General features: G+C 40.5%; 1 protein-coding gene across 1 annotated transcript; it reads right to left on the reverse strand.

Moving 5' to 3' along the window:
* LOC139724701 (piwi-like protein 1) lies at positions 1–23,280 on the reverse strand. The gene is made up of 20 exons (XM_071635822.1): positions 23,188–23,280; positions 21,739–21,877; positions 20,017–20,335; positions 18,029–18,224; positions 17,212–17,330; positions 16,614–16,694; positions 15,585–15,698; positions 14,653–14,844; positions 13,712–13,796; positions 13,116–13,208; positions 11,769–11,909; positions 11,287–11,400; positions 9,763–9,951; positions 9,248–9,343; positions 8,208–8,324; positions 7,755–7,843; positions 6,666–6,771; positions 4,321–4,512; positions 2,079–2,254; positions 1–1,250 (listed from the first exon to the last, which is right to left on the reverse strand). Exons 1-20 carry the CDS (start codon positions 23,278–23,280, stop codon positions 1,094–1,096), a joined length of 2,808 nt encoding a protein of 935 aa, XP_071491923.1. The 3' UTR covers positions 1–1,093.
* Between the last annotated feature and the right edge of the window lie 761 nt (positions 23,281–24,041).

Raw genomic sequence — 24,041 nt, forward strand, 5'->3', positions numbered from 1 at the left:
TTCAACTTCATGCATATCTACAACTCTGTAACAATGGAAGACGAGGTTCCCTTTTGGGCACAGGGAAATGTTACCAAGAGTAATGTGACATTGTACAACAAGAGAAATGTCCAATTTTTGCTCCATCAACCATACTGCTCCAATACATTTAAGAGTAGGTTTACTGTTCAGCCAAGGAGATACACATGAGCCGAGAACAGCTTTTCAAGAAAAACAAATAAGGATAAGGAATACAAAGCCAGTACTCTTATAGCACAGAACAGTTCTTAATTAAATAAGAGGTCCAAACACGAGTGACCGTTATGTACATTATATACAGGTTATACAACACTGATACCTAAAAAGTGCGAAGCTAAGTCTTGCGAGTGGAGTGCAAAGGTATATGATCACAAACACAAACATGCTCTCACAGTTAATCTACGGCTCTAACTCCCTCAGAAAAATGAAAGAAAAGGCACACGAAATGTCCAAAATAACCATTTGCTTGGGCTAGGGCTTTGGCACAGCAAACTAACCCATGACTAAGAGTCTCACTGTATAAAAGACTTCCTTTACCATTCATCTGCAATAGCAGCCTAGTCCCTAAAAACAAAACAGTGCCTGAATATGAAAAAAAAAAAAAATCACACCGAAAAAAAGAAGAAGAAAAAAGGACAAAACATCACGAAGCAGCCCTTTGTTTTCATTAAAACCTTGCTTTCATTTGCAGACATCTTCTTGGAACAGCGTTTAAAAGGCCTGTGCCATCTTTCACATTGTGCTTGTGTATTTGAGACAAAAAACAAAAACAAAAACAAAAACAAAACTAAAACAAGTAATGTCCTCACATTTCAAGAAAAATAGTTAAAAAAGGAAAAAAAAACAACCAACAACAAAATTAGAAATCAACAAACAGCAAGAGTTGTGCAACAGGCTGAATCAGCTCCGTTAAGGGAATACAAATGGTTAGTCCTGGAATGGTAAATGTCTCTCCAGCGAATGAGAGAGCGAGAGACGGGGGATTAGAGTCACTACTAGCCATGCCGGCTTCCTCATGGCTCCTCCTCCTCCTCCTCCTCCTCCTCCGCTGTATGTCCTCTCGTTCTTCCTCTCCCTACAGGAAGAAGAGTCTGTCGGAGAGCTCCAGTGACGGGGCCAGGTGGAGGTTCTGCCCGACGAGGTAGGCCAGCTTGTGGGCGTACTGGCAGGGGGCTGGCACTCGCACCGTCCCCGGCCAGTTGTAGTAGAGGTGGGTGAGCTTGTACGCCAACCTGGCGATAAAGGAGACAGATATATATATATATATACACAGAGAGACTAGTTATCATGCCTTTATTTTGGCTGTAAGAAAATTGCGATTGAAGTAACCATTATGACGGACAATAGGCATATATGTTAGTATACAAATGAATAGGCGACAGCTTCGGCTCCATGACATTTGCTCCTGCGACTATTGCTTCCATGAAATATCTGCCAGCTAAGCCAAATATGAATTCTACCCACAAACACAACCCTAGCCCTAATCCTTATTCTCACATCACACTAGACCTAAAACCCTAACCCTAAGTCCTTGGAGGAAATAAGATCAGAGCAACTGTCCCACAAGCAAATGTTGTTTCACCATCTGCTTCATTATCCAATTTTATCCACTTCTTTTCATCAGATTATAGTTGTGTGTAAAAATTCTTAATCTACAAAAAACAAACAAACAAACAATGACAACTGCAAATTTTGTGATCTCATTGATGGATCCTGACCTTAATATCTATGACTGCTGCTTTGAAACTAGACAGGAGAGCTCCAACACTAACTTACTCATATCTCTGTGACTTGGAAAGAAAAAATATGAAGGAATGCATCTCAAAGCGAAGAAACAACTGCAGCAGAAAATTTGTCATCAGAAACTTATTCCTTTGAATAGTGTACTGAATGATAATTCAGTTTGACGTGTCCCCTCCCCCTCCATTGTTGGCAAGTATGATCCTTTTCCCATTTAGAATTTCGTCACAAGACAACCCGTCATTCAAAATCTTGAAAGAGCACTGTGTGATAGGAGAGGGTCTGAGTGAGTGACATAAAAGGTTCAAAGTTTTGCAAACCTTTGTACATGGTCGGGCCGGAGCTTGGTGCTGTCGTGCACGACGACGTAGTGGGTCGGCGTGACCGTGCCCTGGCGCACGTGTTGCGAGACCAGGAAGAAGTCGTAGTAGTTCCGCCGCGTGATGGTGTGGTCAATGACCATGCCTGGCATGGGGTTCTCATACCTCCTGTTACGCTGTATATGTGTGTATGGTGGTCGTAAGTTGTGAAAGTAAGGGGATACCAGCGTCAGTATGCATTTTAAAGTGTTAGTACCACATGATGAATCACAGTTTGCAACTGTTAGTTAAAAACTGGTAAGCTTAGTGTAATGTAAGAGTGATTTAATTTTGCAAGTCCTTCTGCATTTCAATAGTGGCACAGACAAATATGACTTCAAACTACTTAAAGCTGTGAGAAGTGACTATATTCCCCCTGTGTCTGACAAACTACACCAAAGATTATTCTTTTGCATGTCACTCTTCCACAGAAACACACATTCATACTTGGACTGTACAGACAGCATCGCTTACATCTATGCTCAATTCATTTCTAGGACCATTAAATATCTATAAACAAAGCAGTCCCCTGAACACATGTCAAAAGAAATGTTAAAAAAACCAAAATAAACCAGATATCCCATGTCGAGGAAGGACAAGCTAAATTTAACTATCCTCTTTTGTACTGTAAACACGCAATTGCACTGTAGTAGATGGAAAATAATAATAATAATGATAATAATAACAATAATAATAATAACAATAATGATGATAATAATAATAATAATAACAAGGAAAAGTAGAAATTACGCGGTGCGTAATATATGTCCCCGCCGAAGTAGCATTTAGTAGCAAAATGTACAATATTGGTAAAAAGATCAAGGTCAAAGGTCAAAGAAGTCAAAGGTCAAAATTCTATGTAGAAGTTTTGAAGCCCTCACCTAGTGCCATCACTTAAAGCAAACGGAATCAAAATCGGGTTAGAAATGGCGAAGGAGTAGCATTTTGTAGCCAATGTACAATATAGGTAAAAAATCAAGGTCAAAGGTCAAAGAAGTCAAAGGTCAAAATTTTGTGTAGAAGTTTTGAAGCCCTCACCTAGTGCCATCACATAAAGCAAACGGAATCGAAATCAGGTTAGAAATGGCGAAGGAGTAGCATTTGGTAGCAAAATATACAATACAGGTCAAAAATCAAGGTCAGAGGTGAAAGAAGTCCAAGGTCAAAATTCTGTGTAGAAGTTTTGAAGCCCTCACCTAGTGCCATCACTTAAAGCAAACGGAATTGAAATCTGGTTACAAATGGCGAAGGAGTAGCATTTTGTAGCAAAATGTACAATATAGGTCAAAAATCAAGGTCAAAGGTCAAAGAAGTCAAAGGTCAAAATTCTGTGTAGAAGTTTTGAAGCCCTCACCTAGTGCCATCACATAAAGCAAACGGAATCAAAATCGGGTTAGAAATGGCGAAGGAGTAGCATTTTGTAGGCAATGTACAATATAGGTCAAAAATCAAGGTCAAAGGTCAAAGAAGTCAAAGGTCAAAATTCTGTGTAGAAGTTTTGAAGCCCTCACCTAGTGCCATCATATAAAGCAAATGGAATCAAAATCGGGTTAGAAATGGCGAAGGAGTAGCATTTTGAAGCAAAATGTACAATATAGGTCAAAGGTCAAGGTCAAAGGACACAACTGAAATTCTGTATAGAAGTTTCAAAGCTCCCATGTAGTGCTATCATATAAAGCAAACAGAATCAAAATTGGGTTAGAAATGGCGAAGGAGTAGCATTTTGAACATTTTGATCACACACGGACGCACAGACAGACGGACAGACAGACGGACAGACGGACAGACGGACACACACACGTACGGAGCCCGTTTCATAGTCCCCTGCTCGAACTCGTTCGGCGGGGACAATAATGATAATAATAATAATAACAATAATGATGATGATAATAATAATAGTAATAATAATAATAATAACAACAACAACAACAGCAGCAGCAACAATAATAATTGTAATCACAATCATAATAATAATAGTGGCCATTTGTATAATGCACAGATCTATCCACCTGTCGGTGCTAATGTGCTAAAAAAAAATGAAAAGAGAAAAATATGGATGAGGGTGGGGAGAGGAGGGGGACGGGAGGGGGACGGGAGGGGAGGGGGAGAGGGGAGAAGGAGAGGGGAAGAGAAGGGAGGAGGGAAGGGGTATGAGGAGAAAGGCTTCAATGGCAGGGGTGGACTGGAGGGTGTGAGCACTCACATCTATGGCAAAGATGCGAGTGTTGATCCGCTTCTGGACGACTACGATGGCTAGCTGGGGCTGGTAGGTCTCGCCAAACATGGCGAAGCACTGGGAGAGCTGCTCCTGCTCGTACGTCCCCACCACGTTCAGCTGGCCGTCGCCGACGCCATCGCGGAAGATGACGATCTTCTCTGGCAGGCAGTGGTTAATCTGGGGTGGAGGAAGGGTGAAGGGAAGAACGCCCAGATGCAAAATATGTGTACTTATAATCATGAATACGGAGAAGAATAACAGGCTACGACAACTTGGAACAAACATTTAATTTAAGCACAAGCAGGGCTTAATACAGTGCACTCCTATTATAAGAAACATGGTTACAATGAAACTCTTGATGCAACAAAAATCTTGTTACAATGCAATAAGAATTAAGGTGCCAAAATCATGCCTGTATATCTTTGATACTTAATTGTTGAGCTATAACAAAATTTGAATATAAATGAAACTAGAAATGTCGCTATGGCGACTGGTATGCCTCCGCCATAATTCATGATTCTTCTAATAGGTCTATAGTACATGTGGACAATGTGTGATTACATTTTCACCAAATTTTCAAAATATTAAAATGACATGTTTGTCACAAATGTATTGAATGTTCACCTTCCTTGACCTACATGTATGTTTAATTGGATGAATAGGAGAGTATGTATTTGGGGACTTAAGAACTTTAACTTTACTTTGACCCTTTCATAAGTTTATGCACTGAGTAATTTTCAAGGTATGGAGAAAAGTGCAGTTTATGTATTGAACAGTAAATTATCATTTCCATCTGGCCTTTGATTTATAAGAGAATCACTGTCAGGCAGAACATACATAAATATGTACTAAGTTTCAAGATAACTTGAGCCACTTCTGAGATATGGAGAAAGAAGTAAGTTCAGCACGTTCACTTGATCTTTGACCTTTTGACCTTTGACCTTCTTGGCCTAAAAAAAAATCCCAGAGAATCTCTATTGGGTTATACATGCATACATCAAGTTAAAAAAAAATAATCCTGCTGGCATTGCATAAATATCAGGAAAATAGTAAAATTTTGAAGTATTGCCCTTGACCTTTGACCCCTGACCTTTGACCCCACGAACCCCAATTCCCTAGATAACCACCGCCGGTCAGTACATGCTTATATACTATGTTCCATGAAGATACCTTGAACAATTTCCAAGATCTACAGAGAAAAAAGTGAAATTTCAACATTTTACTTGACCTTTTGACCTTTGACCTTTTGACCTCATGACCCAAACTTTCACCAGAGAATCCTAATTGGGTAATACATGTATACACTAAGTTTCAAGAAAATATCTTCAGGCATTGCATAGACTTGGTGGATAAAGTGAAATCTTATGTATTTGACCTTGACCTTTTGACCTTTGACCTTGAGCATGTGCACCCAAAAGTTGATAGGCACAACTTTACCCCCTAATACACATACATGCCAAGTTTCATTAGGATACCTCTAAAGGTTTTGATAGTTACCCTGTCTACAAAATTCATTACGGACGGACGGAAGGACGGACGGACGGACAACCCGAAAACATAATGCCTCCGGCACCACTTCGTGGCGGAGGCATAAAAACAAACAAACAAACAAACAAACAAACTGCGAGTCCAGAGGACATCATTCTAACAGGAGTCATCTGTACTAAAAGTCCAACATTCCATGAGGCACCACTACCATCTGTACAAAATACGATCCCATTCCCCCATTGGATGATATCTGCCAAATAAAATTCAGCCACCAATTTCCAAGAAGATAAACATGTGGAAAGTTAAAACCTAAGGATCCTGAGCTATTGATAAAGCTCACTCCAGCCAGGAGTACAAAAGAGTATAGAGTATAGAGTTTACTGTAAACACATGAGTGAAAATTTCATCAAATTAGACACATATCAAGAAAGAAATGAAAATCTGAAGTTTTGCTCCATTTCAAAAAACACTTGTTGAACAGTCAAGATTCCAAAGTCTCAAATCTTAATACATCTGACTGATCATGATTTAAGGTTACTGAGCCAGGAGCAAGATTGTGTTTTACACTTTTATAGCAGAAAAGTTGCATTTTTGTCAATGGAAAATAATGAGGGGATGACATAATTGACTCACTAATTGCATATTGAATGTTGACTGTTAGAGAACCGTTCTTCAAAAATATGCAAAATATGCAAAATTTCACAAATTTCATGCTTTTTTTATCCAATTTTGACCAATTTTTTTTCTCCAATGTTTTGCTTGTAAAATTTGATTCTTTCTTTCCAGACTAGCTTTTTCAATGATCAGAAAATTCCCCTTCAAATATGTCTTGCAAAACTCACATCATGGTACTTCTTGATGGCGGCGGCAAAGCACAGCTTGAGACCATCAATGAGCTCCTGTGATGCCGTCTGAAGACAGACCCTGGAGTACCAGCGGGTCAGGTCACTGTTTGGGGTGAGGGGTGTTCACAGGAAATAAACAACTTTTAGCATTTAAGCAGAGGTGATTCAAGGTTGCTGTTAAGAGTGGGAATTTTCCCTAGACACAATTCGGCCGGGTAAGATGATTTTCACAGACGGTCATATATATTGAAGAAGCAAACAGCTCACCGTTGCCACAGCAGAAAAGGGTTTTGACAGCAGATACTGCGGTAAAAGGTAATTGGTCAGCGTTATGACAGCATATCTACTCAAGCTACAGGATTACATACATGTACATGATGACAACTAAGAATAACACAGGAGTTATACCCCTACAATATACATATCTTGAAATCAAAGATATAAAATGACATACATTCAACAAGCATAAAATTTGCATGTTTATTCTTGCACTAGCTTCATGTTGTGCGAAATGCACAAAGATATCCACCTCACGAAAATTTCCACTTTTACAGCAGTAGTGTACTTGCAACACTTCCGTTTGTTTGTTCGCTTGTTTGTCTTTGTAGAAGCAATTTCTGATTAACTAACCAGTTTCTAGGCTCAAATGTCGCATAAGAGCTACTTCAAAAGCTATGTGAAAATTCTAACAGCTTCTTTCCCTGGTTTGCATTGAAATGATTTTGTAGCAACATGTCTTCAAAAAGATCTTGCAGAAACAACAGCACATTTTTCTTCCAAGAGATTTGATTTTGCTCTGTTGTTGTTATTCTTAAATCTAAGTCCTCTGGCAGTGAGAAGAGAATGACATTATGAGAAATGTATGTCTCAAAATGATAAATTGTTATCAATTCTTGCCATCAATATCATCATCTTACCCATGAAAATGCAAATTGGATAATTGAGGTCACACGGCAAATAATCTCATACTTTTCCCTTCCTTGGTCCAGGTTCCACAAACAATATAATTCAGTGTTCACATAATGACCCATGTCACCAAGAAAAAGACTGGCTATGGTATAGCATTGTGTGTGAAGGGCTTCTTACCGGTTCATGCTGGCAACAAATGCCCCTATGGACTTCTTGCCCCTGGCTGGGTCGTGATAGACGTCAATGCCAATCACCATCAGCTTACTCTGTCGACACAAATAAACACAAGACAACATGATAACAAAATCCCATCACCTTTTTTAGGCGTTAACAGACATGCAAGTGCCAGTAGCTAATCTCAAAATATCCGTGAACATTAGGACATTCTTGATGAATGTCTACAGCAAACTACTGATGCTATAAATGCTCGAGCACAAATAAAATCAGTATTAATCTCCTACCTGGAAGTGATACCATGCGCGATACAAATGGAAGAAGACAATGCTGAATGAGAACTGAATGGGACAAGCTGCAGTCATGGAACTACAACACTTCAAGGCATACCAACATGGTAATTCATAAAAAGTCTGCTAGAAGGTGGATCAGGCCCCCAGGCGCCGCTACACTTACTAGGGGGATCTCCAGGGCCCAGAGCTCGCCGCCCAGCTTACAGTTGATCTGCAGGGCAATCTTCTGTGTCACACTCCTCAGCTTCTGCATCTGCGAGATGGTACGTGCGTTGATCACCTACACATGGGAAAACATCATAGCAAAGTATTCGCAGATGGGTCACATTATCAGTGCATAATGAATATTCATTGCGCTTTCCCTCTTGTTGTGTACCACGACACGACATTTATGCGCAAGCTCTCTATATCAACAATTCCATGCATGCTGATACAGCATCAGTTGGAGTGTAATGGCATCACTAGTTGAATGAGAGTAGCTTTTGACGAGGTTCCTTACAGGATAGCACTTCAGCCTCTCAGAAATCAGGTTTGAATTCTGATAATTATGCAATCTCCATAGAGCAAATGACAAACCATGGCATAGAATTCTGGGCTGCAATGTATGACAGTCCTAGAACAAATTGAGGATTCTACTGTACAAAGGACAGACTACATAAATATTTTAATGAAGTTCGTGGAAGAGTCAGCATCACGCGAGTAGACAATATCAATTCTTATGCTGATACCAACCCAACGGGTAGGCATCATTAAAGCCATGGTGCATTTCCATGTTTAGTGACATATTAAATTCCTGGTAATAATTCTATTTTGATACAGCCTCGTTGCTCTGGATGTTTGGTTCTGCCAATTCTCAAATATTCTTTATCACTTGGAAATGCTGAATGAGAAATAATCTTGTAAACTCCATAGAGACCTGCCACGAAATACTGGGATGTGGGAATGGTGTAATACTGTTTTGTATGTTAAAATTATTACTTCTGAGATTCGGCTGTTCAAAATATGGTCTTGAAAGAAAGGAGTTCATCTTAGCTTCACTTGTACTCATTTCATGCAATGTTTGCTTTTATGACATGATGACAGAACAGTGTTTTTTGGCCTCTTGATTTACCATGTTATTTCCATGCAAATCCCCAAACACTAAAATCTGGTTTTGAAGTATCAGGGTCTACAAATGTTGACAGGGCTCATGATTCTACTCACCTGGCTGGGAACGGGGGAATCCACACAGCACAGCTTCTTGAAGGCACTGTAGCGGTCGTCTCTTGAGGTGGGAAACACGGCAACCACCATTTGCAACTGGAAGAGAACAAACAGTGATTTTTTTTTTTTTTAATTCCTACCATCAAACTCTTTACATGCAATATTCACAGCCATCCACTATGCAATTATCTCCCCAAAATGTCAAATGAATAGACTCATAATGGATAAGAAGATTGATATGCAAATGCAGTCAGCAATAAAGTACATAAAGTATAAAAACCTATGGGATGATAGTACAGAAAAAACAAACAAACAAACAAAAAGCCAACTTGTCATTGAAAATGACAACGTGACTAAAAAACAAACAAGCAAAAAGAAAAAAATATGCAGGGAATGACGAAATACACCAAAATTTGCGCTCAGAAATAATGTCTGGTCAGAGACAAGCTTTAATTCACTTTTCACTTTCAGCTCTGTTCCCGTCATCTGGCTAAACTGAAATTGTCCTGGCATACCTGGGCATTGATGTTCTTCTTCACCACAGTGGTGTAGCTCTGTGTGCGGTCATCTTGCAGCTCAATACGGGCCGGATTTTGGACCTCAATGCCCATCTGGGGCCCAACCTGAAGGAAGGTCTTGACAAAGTCGGCCACCTTGGACGCGTCTCGCCGCGTGAAGACGATGAGCCAGTTGTGCAGCGGCACCTGAACAGAGCAGAGCAGAGCAGTGGTCAATCACTTTACGGTACCTCTTTCATGTGACATGATCTCCTGGGCTGATGACCAGCTTGCTGATCACTGTTTGTGAGATCTGGGGCAAACCTCAAGGGGTTGTTTACCATTCTTCCATATTTTCGAAAATAATGGCCCGTTTACACTAAGCACGGCACGAGCAATGGGCCGGGCTTTTGCTATGGTACACCAAAGGATCCATGTCTGGTTCTGTTAAAAAAGAATCAGTAATTCGGTACAAAATCACCCTAAATACTATTCTTATGTCAAAATCAAGAGCAACAAAATCAACAGTAGAAGATAAATTTTGCAACAAAATTATTAGTGGGGAAGTGATATTGTAACAGAACCAGACATGATTCCTTTTGGCGCACCATAGCAAAAACCCTGTTCCGTGACCCGTGACGGATTTGGTGTAAACACAGCTTAAGTGTGGGACACACAACTCTGCCAGGCTTGCATCCTGCTTCTTGTAACAAGTGAGGTGAGATCATTCATCATCCATACCTCTCTTACAAAAAGGAGAGTGATGTCTCTATTTTACGTTCTATCTCAGGGCCCATTCTAAAGAGCAATGCACTGCATATGTTCCTCTCCCCCATACCCATTTAGGCAATCAAAGGCCGGCTAAAACTTACACCGTACTAAATCTTCATGTCCTATCTTTCCCCAACGGTGGACACCAGAACTTAATTCTGAATGCTCTGTGACATGGGTCTCCTTCAATCTATATTACACTTACAGTCGTATGTCACAAGTCCTGAAGTTTCACATGATATTCATCCAGATTTCTTTTTCTTTATTTTCTCAGTCCTTTCCCTTATTCTCATAAAGATTTGGGCAGAAAAGGCTGGCTCATTTATTACTTGCCACCAACTCATACCTGACAAGGCAATATATATCATGGTATAAATGAGTTTAACAGAGTTTAACATAACAGAGACCTCCCAACCTTTCTAACTGAAAAACATGGATGATTTGGCTCAAAAATAGGAAAGAAAGAGCAGTTTCCTGAGGAGTGTGTAGTAAAATTATCAAGAGAAATAAGAAACTCCAACTGAAACAAAAGCTGAGAATGGTTAAAATTCACATTCTTTCCTCCAAATTCAGAACGATTTGGAGGTCTGCATAATGAATGGTGTTGGTCTTTGGAAACTTCAATAGGAAATTGAAATTTTCAAATGATGAGCAATACAGGCATGCTCTGATCCGCATCGACTTTGACAATGATGTTCCAACCCAAAATCAGGGAAAAAATTACTCCCCCATCCACCTCTTTGCCACCCACTCACAAAATTTCACACCTACCCCTGAGATGACCGCTGAGCGTGTGGCCTCGCGACCCCAGTCGGCCTCCCGTGAGGCTGTGAAAGACGTATTCCCCAGTCTGATCTTCTCTGGTGGGAGCTGCCTTCCTGGGAGCTGGTGCATTGAAGAGATTTTAGACAAATGGATAACAAAAATGAAATCATGAATCATATCCAGGTCTCCAATGTGGAGTGAACACTCATGAGTAATATGGTCCCATTTTAACCTCTTCAGCATCACCAGTGTCTGTTGCCACAGGCAATTGTATTGTCATCTGGCAATGCAAGGTGTCCAATTGTGAACTTATGCCTTGTGAAATGCATACATGTGTGTGCGAGAGATATGCATGTGACATATGTATTACAAATATTTCTAGATCAAACATATTGTTCATCAACTGGTCAATGGTGGCCATCTGTTTCCAAAGGCCACCTTTTACACTTCCCATGAGCGGATGCTATGTATGCAGAAGTTAATCTCACCCGTATCAGATCATTGTCGAGCTCCAAGCCCCACCCACTCAGTTCCCTGTGGGCGTCCTCGTTGGCGTACACGTTCTTGATGAACTTTGCCACTGAGTGGCGGCGCTGCTCCGGCGTCACCCTCGTGTGCATCGCCAGGTCCTTCAGTGTCACAATGAAAAAGCAATAATACTCGCAGTAAGGTCACTTGCTACTAGAATGCATCACATAAACCGAAAAACTGCAAAAAGATTTTAAGCTTGCAATCTGCCTTTCCTGAGCTGGACCATGTGCATATCTTATAGTTACATCAATGGAAGTTCTGAATATGGAGGTATAGCTTCAAGTAAACAAGACAGAAAAAGAGACAAAAATGACTGCCCTGTCTTTCTCACTGCAGGCAAAAGCTCACTCTTGCAAAGTGTCATGATACGGTGCCTAAACACAGGTACTGATCAATACTAGCTTAAAATGACAAATCATGAGGGAACGACAAACACAAATATGCATTCACAATAGCAGTAGTACGTAGCATTGAGGGCACTTCTAGCCCACACCAAATGTAAGAATCTAAATCAAAGCTACACCATGTAAAAACAAAATGTTTAGTATTGGCTGTTGAATATGACACAAATAATCAACTTCTAATTTTTCGATGACAACACAAAATAAACAAACTACCAATCTTCATATAAACCAGTTGTATACTTCATCTTCTGCCGTGCTATAAGTAATGCATAGAAGCTCTCTTTCATCTAAGATGAAAGCAAGGCCATTTAACAAAATACCTTTATGGAACGAACCACTCCAAAAATACATTTGCCATTGCACAAGTTATCATTACAAGCAATAGACACATTTATAAGATTTAACAAGCAGATACATCCTATAAGCAAAATGTATCACATTCATTGTAGCCTATGCTCTAATACTACTGTGTAAAAGACGAAAATGTCTGCATTGAATAGGTTATTGTCAAATGATATGTCAGTGAATAAAGTACCTTTGTATGAGGAAAAAAAAAACCCACACATACACACAAACAACAATCTTCGGCAGGACTAGAGCATAGCCTTGCCTAGCTACATCCATATTGTCAAAAGAGTGATCACTTGTGCCATCATCTTCATTAGCATTGACCATTTGTTTACTATGTCATCAAATATCCTCTTCCAGTGAAAGGTTCATGTTGATGTAGGGCAATTTGTCAATCAGTTGCAGTGAAAGCTTGTTGTCAAGTTGAAAGGATGGTGTAGGTGGGCTACCACAATTCAGAGGATGAAACACAGGGAACACTCGACAGAACTCTGCGAACATAGGGAGTGCAAAGAAGGATGTACCGATGTCATACTGGCGACCATTCCATACCTTCATGACTCTGAAATCCGCTCGCATGTCGTCCGTCAGACCGGTTCGACTGGACAGCTCTGGAATGAGTCTGATCTCTTCCTCTTGGGGAGTCTGCGATAGTACAGAACATTTGACAAATGAACAGGAAGACAAGAATTGCATGATACACACTGTATGAGAAGCTTCTGTTCAGGGTTGATATGGCATGACATTGTATCAACTTACTCATAACAAGTTCAACATCACGTCACTACAGAAGAAATTATTCATCTGTCCATTCTGCTGGTGACTTCAATCTCAATAGGGAAGGAGAGTGTAACACATCTCCCCAGTGAGTGAACATGAAACTTTATATGTTCTCTCATTTACTATAAAATATTAATGAATTCATACATGCAACACCTCACAGAAGTCCATTGATGTGCAGTGAAGAAGAAGCCCATGCCTTATCAAAATGATGCCACAGAATCACAAGCAAGGCTAAATAATGATATGAACACTTGAAGTGTATCAGAACTCTATGTACATGCACAATAACAAACAGGACAAATATCTGTCCTCTGCACTGTTGATTGAAATAATTTTTGCACTTTCTCTGTACAGTAGATACCCACCCCTGGCCTGTTTTGCTGTCTTCTCTTGATCCTGCTGATGAGAAGGGGTTGACCTGGGTCAGTGATCTCAAGGTTGTAGCTCTTCCTGGAGTTGGATGAAACATAAAAAACATACACACATCAACAACAGCCACAAATGCACACACAAAATGCACAAAGAGAGATAAACTACAGTGTTTTAGTCGATACCAGTGATGATGGTTACAAATGTAATACTGGCAACAAGTCAAAATAAAACAACATCATGGTGTGGATTATTTGCCATATATAGTATCATTATACATTATTGATAGCCTCCACACAATTGTGGAATTTGAGCCTCTTTTAGTTGGGTGTTTTCTTCAGAGTAGGGAACACAACATCCATACCAAAAGGATCTGTTTAGAGCTCACCAATTTGCCCTGCCCAACATAGACATCAATACACAGTTTAATCTTACCTAACCCTTCTTCATATGGGACAAGTTACAAAAACAACAATAAAAGATGGCAGTGGTTATCAAAGTGCGAAGTGGACAATGCATGATCACAACAAATTGTGAACCATTGATGATGAAGAAGGGGCTTTTGGACCTGTCCCCATGCCAAGATCTGTAATATTGCATAAACTGTCACCAGATATTGCTCTTGTGGTAAAGTACATCACAGAATATCTCAAAAGTCCTTTCCATAATTTTGTCAATCTTTTAGAAAAAAAAAATTCTGAGAGATGCTAGCTCATTTTTTAATCCCCCTGAAAATTTACCGACAAAAACTCTTTTAGTCATGTGCAGACATTATGCACAATAAACATGCACACCAACAAGTAAAGGCAGTGCAGACATTATGCACAATAAACATGCATACCAACACGTAAGGGCATTGGTATTGAAACCAATAAATGTACATTTGTGCAAATGCTGCATCAGCTTATTCCCAGGAAGGAAGGGGGGCCACACTCACTTGTAGTAATCAATGAAAGAGATGTCCTCGCCACGGGACTGGAATGTGCACTTCGGGTTGGAACGCCAGTCGATGTCGTCGATGCGGTACGTCTTGTTGTTGTAGCGGGTGAGCACCACCATGCCGACGATCTGGCGCACGCACTCCTCGCGGAACTTGGCGTCGTTTGGAAAGCGCTGGTATATGGCTTGCCTGGCAGAGAGAAGAGAGAGGGTTATCGGATGACAATCCCCAATGTGCCTGCTTGTTTTCAATCACACCAACACTCTCCTTCCTTGGCGAAAAATTACACGAATGCTTTCTTGCTTAATGCCAAATCATGGAGAAACTTGATAAACTTGACGAAATGTGAATACAGAATGGTAAGAATGATTTGTATGGCATCCTTCCACAATACGGCGCTCTAAACATAACTATCATGAGAGTATCATAAATCATCTGCATCACATCTACACTGACAATGACAACTGCACTCCGTGGGTAGCCCGCTTCCACTTCAAGGCACACACACACTTGCTGAATTCACCTTCACAAAAGCTCAGCTCCCCCCCCCCCCCCCCCCCCCCCACCGACCCATATGTGCTCCTGCGGAAACGTCAAGCATTACGTGTCTTGCCTAATGACACACATGCTGTAGCTGGGGCTTGAACCCTGGGTCTCCTTGTTTGCGCTGTGCACAGTCTGTAATACCACACACCACCAAAAATGCCTCAATGCCAGATGTAATGTAGCCATTTTTTTCCCCTTTTCACCAGGTGGTCAAATGATCGTTTGCTTTTAAAAGGACAGGTCAAGAGATTGGGGAACAAAACAGAACATACCGGGAATGATCGAGACGAATCGCGTGAGAAGAAAGAGGATGAAAGGCAAGTTGCCTCACAGAGTAAGGGGACTGGAGTGGAAAAGGGTAATGGCCCTCTACACACACTCACATGCTGTCCAGCACAGACTCGTTGCATAGCACCTTGTGTGACACGTCTGTGTGCAGCATCAGGCCTCCTTCGTACCGGCTGATGGCTGTGATGTAACCCGGCCAGATTTCAAGCCTAAGGGGAGAATGGGAAGGCAGATAGAGTGCATATCAGCTACATTAAAACACTGCAAACATAGAAAATTTCTACTGTGTGGAAAGATTTGCAAATTTGCATACTACTGAACTAGCAGGGAAATAGCAACATGAACAACATAAATTCTGGAGACATTTACACATGTACCATACAAAGATGAGATGATCAATGGCCTGCAAAACTGCACATTCACTGAAATTGAGCAAGCATGAAGAATTGAATTATTATTGCCCAAGTTTCCACATTTAAAGTAGTCCAAGTATTAAACAGAACTTTTTGTTACCTATGTTAGATTGGTACCATCCCTACCACAATTTTGTTGTTGTTTGTTGTTGGTGTTGTTTCATGCATTACACTCTAAAATTCCTGATACTGGAATATTACTGAAGACTTTAAACTTACATGATATTAGTGATCATTTTTGGAGTTCGGTGTGTTAAAACCATGGGTTTGCACAAACATGAAGTCAATGCAACCATAGCAATAGCTGCACACATTAAGAAAATACGAAATACATGCATCAACAAGGATAGAAATCAATGCTAGGTTGCCAGCAAATAACTGGTATAATCTATGTGAAGCACAGGTTACACACTGTAATTGTTGTTGTTTTGTTTTGTTTTGTTTTTGCTTTTGTATTTTTTCTTCTAGCTAATATTACCATTTAGCTTCATGACAGAAGATCAAAAAAGAAAACATGAGTTTGCTTGTTTTATATACTTTTCTTTTAATTTCTTTGTCCTTTTTCATCCTGAGTTGCACAAATGCCATGAAGTAAAGATTTTACGCTGTAATTAAAGGAAACAATAAAGATTAAGATGAATACAAATTCATCCCTGTGACTGTTCATATCAATCATTCCTTAGTGTATGGATCAATTTCTTGATGACTCACTTGTGTTGGGGCACAACGGACGGGTTGGTGGGATCGTAGTAGTGCCTTCCCACTTGCTTCATCTCCAGTATCTTCATCACTCTGAAAAAATCCATGCACATTTTGTAATACAGAGTGCGAATCAAGGCTTTCAGATATGGACGAATTTGTTTTACAAGATCAACTCTTAGAGCAATATAAGCTTGCTTAGACTTAGCTCACTACTGGCTGTCACAAGAGATGAAACTACTGAGCTGCTGTGCCGCTCATTAACCTTGTGCTGTCATTGATGATATAATGCACATAGATCTGTTTAGTCTGGTTTGTAGCTTCATGCCTTCCTGCCACTGAACAGCACGACAGAATGTACAGGAATACAGAACATCAAATAATCATGAATAATATTTTGTACGGGTGTAAACATAAAGCATGCGTGACTTTTTTAGCAAATGGACTCATTTCATCAGGAGTGGCCTACATCACTGCTACGTTTGGCTTGAAGGACGAAACAAACGGTCTACAAACTATGCTGCTTCTTCTTTAACACACCTGACTATTCCTCCATCCCCCTACCCTACCCCATTCCATCTTGCAGAACCTGCGCAAAAGAATGACTCACTTTCTGAATACAATGTTGTACAGCTGGTGGCAATCCTCAGGGTTGACTTCTTTGACCAGGTCCACTTTGACGGTGACTGGAGTATTGTCTGTCTGACGGACCGTCTGAAAAAGAGTTACCTGCAGCGGGAGAGTCGGCAAAGAGATCACAGCAATAGACGGACACAAACTTAATTTAATATCATACATGTAAGAGAACGTCATGAAATTTTAGAGTCTCTCATGCTTTGCAAAAGTGACATTGGTCATAATCAAATGTGCAAATTTGATATTGTAATATGATTGCTCTCTGATTACCCCATATCCAAATCTCCAAAGATTTCTTTTCTCAAGGTGAATTTCAAGAAAAAGAAATTGCATCCTGTGCATCAGCAATTGATATGATTCAGCGGTGATGACATTGCCTTATAAAAGAGTTCAGAAATTTAGTAAGTCATTGACAAGTAAGATATTATAGTCTTATGCATTTTAAAGGAGTGCAATGACATCAGCATCCATCTAATTTACATATGATATTGTGAGTTATATCACTGCTCAACACAAACACGTGCAATTTTACTTCTGTGCAATTTCAATTGAAATTTGACCTCATTCATTTGACTGAAGAAAAAAACCTGAAAATGAAGTGGAGGTCTCCTTTAATACCAACACCTGCTCAGTATTATTATTGACTAGATAGAAGGATAAAAATGAAGGAAAGAAGAAAAGAAGCAAAGAAATGAAGAGACAAAAGTCAAGACATGTATTGGTACAGCACAGATACACTTGTATTTGTAGCCAGTTAGCATGGAAAATAGAAATGGTATCCAAACACTTACTTTCTGGGGTAATTTCTTTGGCAAGAACAAGACAGCACCATCAAAAGCTCGCACTCTCCCGATCACATCAGAGTGCTCGTACAGCATTCGTAACCGCATTTTTTTACTCTCCATATCTGGGTCGTAGGACACGGAATACTGCCAGACCGCCTGGTTTTTGCACTTGATGCGGATGTAGTTGCTCGCTGCTGGGACCCTGTAGAGTCGAACAGACAAAAACTCCTTTGATTTTTGTGCGAGGCGGGGAGGGGGAAATGGTTGCTTTTTGGGGACAATTCACAGAGGAAGGTGATGGGACATAATTGTGTTCTTAATTGAATTTGATAAGTTAAGATGAATCATGATACCGCTCATACGCAAAGGCCTCCTGGCCAGCCCAGTTTCAGATGCATTGTGGGATTGTTCTGCAGCAAGATAGATTCGGTCTGGGCTGCATTTCGCTCATAAGACCAGTCCAAGCAGTATTGGTATATGTGATCAGAATGGGTCAGAGAAAGGCACTGTGCACAGAAGTAGCTTGCCAACCAGCCCAATTCACATTTTTCATCCAGGGGTTATTTTAGAAGATTGCTTTGCTTGTCATTGTGAGACCAGCTCATTGTAGCATTGCGGTGACGGCCCATGACTTTAATGGCCTTCAAATTAGTCAAATAAAAAACTTATTAAATTTATTTTATGCCGAACTTACAGCAAGGAAAAGAGTAGAAATGAACGAAATGCACATATTAATTGCATTGCATCATATGTGGACGAGAGGTGAGTTAGACAACTGGAGGCAAAAATGCTCCCGAGCTATCCCACAGTGCATCTGTGATAGGGTTCTTCCATGGTGCTTTACCTATTGGCAGTATCCTCAACTGAATTCACTCATTTTTTTTTTTCTCATGTTAATCGGAAGGTAGGAAGTTATCAAGACAGGATTTGAAAACTGCAATGTGGTGATACTGTTGTCAGTTGGGTTGGAAATGTATTGTAACCCAGTTACACAATGCATTCACATTCCTCAATGACAAAGCCACTTTGCATGCATGTTGATGAAATATTTCATGCGGGCTTGAACTTTTTCATTTTGTCTGTCTTCTCTATTTGTCTGTCTGACAGATTGTCTGTCTTCCTTGTTTCCCACTCTCTCTCTTCTGCTACTTCTATGTCAACATATACATATCTTTAGTATTCCACCTGGGCATCCGATGTTGCTCGAGCATACAACAGGAACACCAGAGCTGAACAGTTGATACAGATAGGGTTCACAGAGTAAAATAAATATCCACAAGAGGTTTCTTACACAGATACCTAATGCAGGGCTGCACACAAACCCATTATTTTTTTCCACTGGTCCGACCTGTCCCTGTCGGACCAACAGGTATCCAATTTTTCATTCCTGAAAAGTTACTGGTCCGACAATGATTTTTACTGGTATGGGCCGTCGGACCAGTGCCAGTGTGCAGCGTTGCCTACTGGCATTCTGTTGCTGTGAGTAGGTTATCTACAGGAGACTGGGCTAGCACCGGCAGACAAAACTTGCAACAAATGTTATCCTAACCTAGGACTGTGCTTCACCTATGGGAAGCCGCTTGTAAATACAATTCTTTCATCATGAAAAGTTACTGGTCCGAAAGTGATTTTTACTGGTATGGATCATCGGACCAGTGCAAGTGTGCAGTGTTGTCTACTGGCATTCTGTTGCTGTGGATAGACTATCTATAGAAAACTGGGCTAGCACTGATGGGCAAAACATGAGACAAAACATGAGATACGAATGATATCCTTACCTAGGGCTGTGCTTCCTCTGTGGGAAGCCGCTTGTAAATACAATTTTTTCATCCTGAAAAGTTACTGGTCTGACAGTGATTTTTACTGGTATGGATCATCGGACCCGTGCAAGTGTGCAGTGTTGTCTACTGGCATTCTGTTGAAACCGCTTGTAAATACATGTACAATTCGTTCATTACCCAATCCAGCATCAACTCATTTGATAAAACACTTACTCCTGCCCAGCACTGCCATGTATCTGCTTCTTCTCAAGAGAGAGCTGGCCCATCTGCTCCTCCACCGGCGGCGAACGCCTCTGATCACCGCCCGGTCCCATCTGGGGCATGGGCGACTGGCGTGCTGACGAGGCCATCGACGACGGCTCAGTGGGAGAGGGAGATGCCCGGTGGGGAGGGGAGGGGGACTTCTGAGGGGGTGACGGCTGCCTGCTGTCCTTCGCCGGCTGTGGGGCAGCAAAACCCCTTCCCATTGCCATGCCCCGACCGAATGGCATAGCAGCGGACATTGGCTGGGGCTGGGCCAGCGGTTTGGCACCTTGGGAAAAGATGCAGGTGGGACTACATTTTAACATGGAATACACTCATCAGTAGCTAACACTCACTTCACATGAATCCTGAATAAAGGAATTACTTTTAAGTGAATATCAATGGCCTTGAGACAACGACACAATCGCTTCAACATACCTGCATACATGACTAATATCCCTATTTTGTGAAACATGTAAAACTTAAATATTCCACGGTCTCATCTTACTTTTGAACCCAAAGGACCTCCTACCTGGTATTTCTATTTGCTTGATTGCACTCTTTCATCACATACTTAAACATGCAGTGTCATTACAGTGTAACCTTGTGATTTCACCTTTTTTTATTCCCCCCCCCCCCCCATCACCCTGGAAATATGTTTGTATATTGTTCACATAATGATTTAGCCAAAAATGATAACATCGTATCAAACATCTCAAATTTGGGCAATTTACAATTCAGATTCTATCATTGGTAATATGCACATTGTATCACTCAAGTTCATCTAACTTTGCATTCAGTTCTTTTTTGCATAATCATACAGTGTAATCAATTGCAATAACAAAAGCTCCTCTCAGTAATGATTGTAACTGGTAGTAGAAAAAAATAAGAAAAAAAAGAAGGAAAGTAAATAATAATGCCTGATTGAAGACAAAAACAAAACAAAACAAAACAAAACAAGCATGGACAGACATGAACATAGACACCAAAAATGCTTTAAACAAGCCTCTGCCAAGCCAGTGTAGTTGAGGCATACAGACAGAAGGAATATTTGTACATCCAGTCCTTTTTCAGTAGGTTAAAAACTATTCACATGCACACAGCTATGAATCCCCTGCAGGAAAAGGAAATTTTGCAATGCCACACACACAGGCACATGGCGTTGCGCAATATCAAATTGACTCTTGACATTCTGGCTGGAAATGAGCAAAGATGGGTGCAGGAAGGTACACCAACGCTCGTTGGGCTTGATGTGAACATTAATGTACAAGTATACTATCAAACTTGCATTCCCACTAGGCTTACACAAGGTAGGCGTGGAAAGGAAACAAATGTAGTTGCCTGGATTTTTGCCTTACAGCCAAAGACTCAGAACACAATTCAATCTATTGCCAATACCAAAGGGACATAGACAGTTTTGATTCTAAACCTACCATATTACATGAATCTACAACAATTTTCATCACCAATAAATGAATAACACACTTTATGCAAAAGACATGCAGCTGAGTAGCCTTTAATCTACTGCACTGGTTGCATTCTACATTGCTTTTCCTCTACACAAAAACCAGAAGAGAAGATGTAAGGGAAATTACTTGTACAAGAGGTCTGAGTGTATATACACTGTATACAATAGTTTGCGATATAATTTTGGATAAGATCTAAACGAACGTCAAGCTTTCTTGCCCCTACCTGGCACTGGCTGTGCCCCTTCTTGCTTCATTTTCTCCTGTTGGGGGGTGAACTGGAGACCCCTGCCAAAGGCTGGCTTGGGCATGGCAGCTGGCTCTGAACCTGAAGCTGTGGGCCGCTGCGCCGTTTTGCCATCATTCTGCCACAAATTGGATAAAAAACGAATGCAAGGAGTGAGCAAAAGAGACACTGCAAAGATGACTGTATGAAAATGTCATTTCATTGTTTTATTTGCATTCATGTTTTCTGAGAAAAATAAAAGAAAGAAAATAAGCAAACAAAAACTTTTCACAATACGGTACATCTCACTGCCACAAAAAAAGATCATTCTGTCACTATTAAAAATGACAGTCCTACTGCGGTTGAAAAGTGCTGCTAATTGGAATTACCAGATACAATATTTCAATCATAAAATCTCTAATGATTTCAAAAATCTTTACTAAATATATCTCCTTGGTAGTGCAGCCTAAAATTTTGAACTGTCTTATTGTTTCAAGAGCCATTTTGAAAATGGGTCATTAGGTCCATTTATATTGCCTTTATGTCTGGGGCCCAAACTGTTAGCTGCAGTTAATTTCCACTTTGTGTGAAAAGTACATGTAAGTGAGTGTCATGCACATTGGCAAATTAATCAGGAATTCCCGACGATTTTGCGAGTGGTTAAATTCACGATCGTGGAGTCCTGTACTGAACGGAGAAGTGTACACGCGTACGTCACATTCACATCGGGATCAGAGTCAATATTTTTGTGTCTTTAATTTCACACGTGACTCGTGAAATTCGCGAAAATAAAAACCTCACGAAATATTCAGCATATACAAAATACAGTATATATAGCCTCCTGTGATGGAAAGGCATGAAATCACTAAAAATTTTCCTTTCAAACAGGATAGTGCTTATTTCTCTTTCAGTCACTGTAATTCTTGATCGTGGTTTCAATCACTTTTGAAATACATTTGTACATGTACAAGTTAATAGCATAAAGATACAATAATTGTGCCACCACATTGTCTTGAGAACAGACACATTTACCATGGTAATGATAACATATCACCTTTTGTAAATCATCTAAAGACTTTGTTAATGTATACATTATCTTTCTTGCCAATACAATGCCAGTACAGCCAGGATTATCAGTCTACAATGTTCATCCTTCCATAATCTGTGGCTTCCAAACATGAGCACAAGCTACATTGTAAGTGAAACGGTGAACAAGAGACAAGGCATGTACATTGTAAACCCACTATGTCCCACAACTCCCCCCCCCCTCCAAAAAAAAAAAAGAAGAAGGAAGAAAATGAATAATTTTTAAAAATGTTCTACATCGACTGATATCAACTGCAAACAAGAAGTCCAAAACTTCAGAACAGCTTTACAGTCTTATTATTCAGTTCAGTAAAACAGCAAGTTGGTACTCTGACAGCAGGACTCATAAAAGAGATGGCTCACCTGCTTTCCATTCTGTTCTCCCGGTCTTCTTGGAGGGTCCTCTAGGAGCTTGAGGAGGGCAGCTCCTCTACCACCGCGTCCAAAGCCCGACATGTGTGGTCTTCACAGAATCTCACGTAGCTGGCATTTGCACATACCCGTACCTGCAACACAACCAATCAAGCATTTAAGGATTTGTATAGTATACACCACTTGGATCAAAATTCTGCATGGGAAGTTTGGACCGATTTATTTGAAAATTTGTGTGGGATGACCCATGTGTCACAAGTGATCCAAAACTGATGCAGTCACTGAATACCAATTTTCTGGTTTGTGCATTTCAAAATGTTCTTGATGTTTTCAAAGGAAATGCAATTTGTTTCACCTCGTATTTCAAGGCTGCTCCAGGGCTGATCGCCATCACATCGGGAACCAAACACAACTACAAAACTTCACAAAATTTATACATTACTTATTAAGCTCATTAGAAGCAGATGCAGACATTTTCACCTGTTCGAAGTACATGTACCATCCTCCAGACTGGAGGTCTACAGGAACTCATTCTTTCCCCGCACAATTAAAGTATGGAATGAACTTCTGTAATCACACAAACTGATTCAGTTCAATTTAAAGAGATGTTACTTAATGGAATAATTGTTTAAACATCCACCCTCCGGCACCTCCAGTTAAAACTTCAGTGAGAGTATTCAGGAGGATCCCAACCAAGTACCACGTACCAAGGCACGGCATGAATGACATGATCACTGAAGCTAAAGTGATAACTGTGTGTGAAGGAGCGTCCTGGGCCGGGGTAAGTGACGTGATACCAGTACATAGTACATCTACTGTAGGGTAACACCCCCAGTATTTGGTCA

Source organism: Diadema antillarum, unplaced genomic scaffold (genome assembly GCF_040938485.1).
Source record: "Diadema antillarum isolate AM-2024a unplaced genomic scaffold, OU_Dant_1.0 scf00000226, whole genome shotgun sequence".
Classification (NCBI taxonomy): domain Eukaryota; kingdom Metazoa; phylum Echinodermata; class Echinoidea; order Diadematoida; family Diadematidae; genus Diadema; species Diadema antillarum.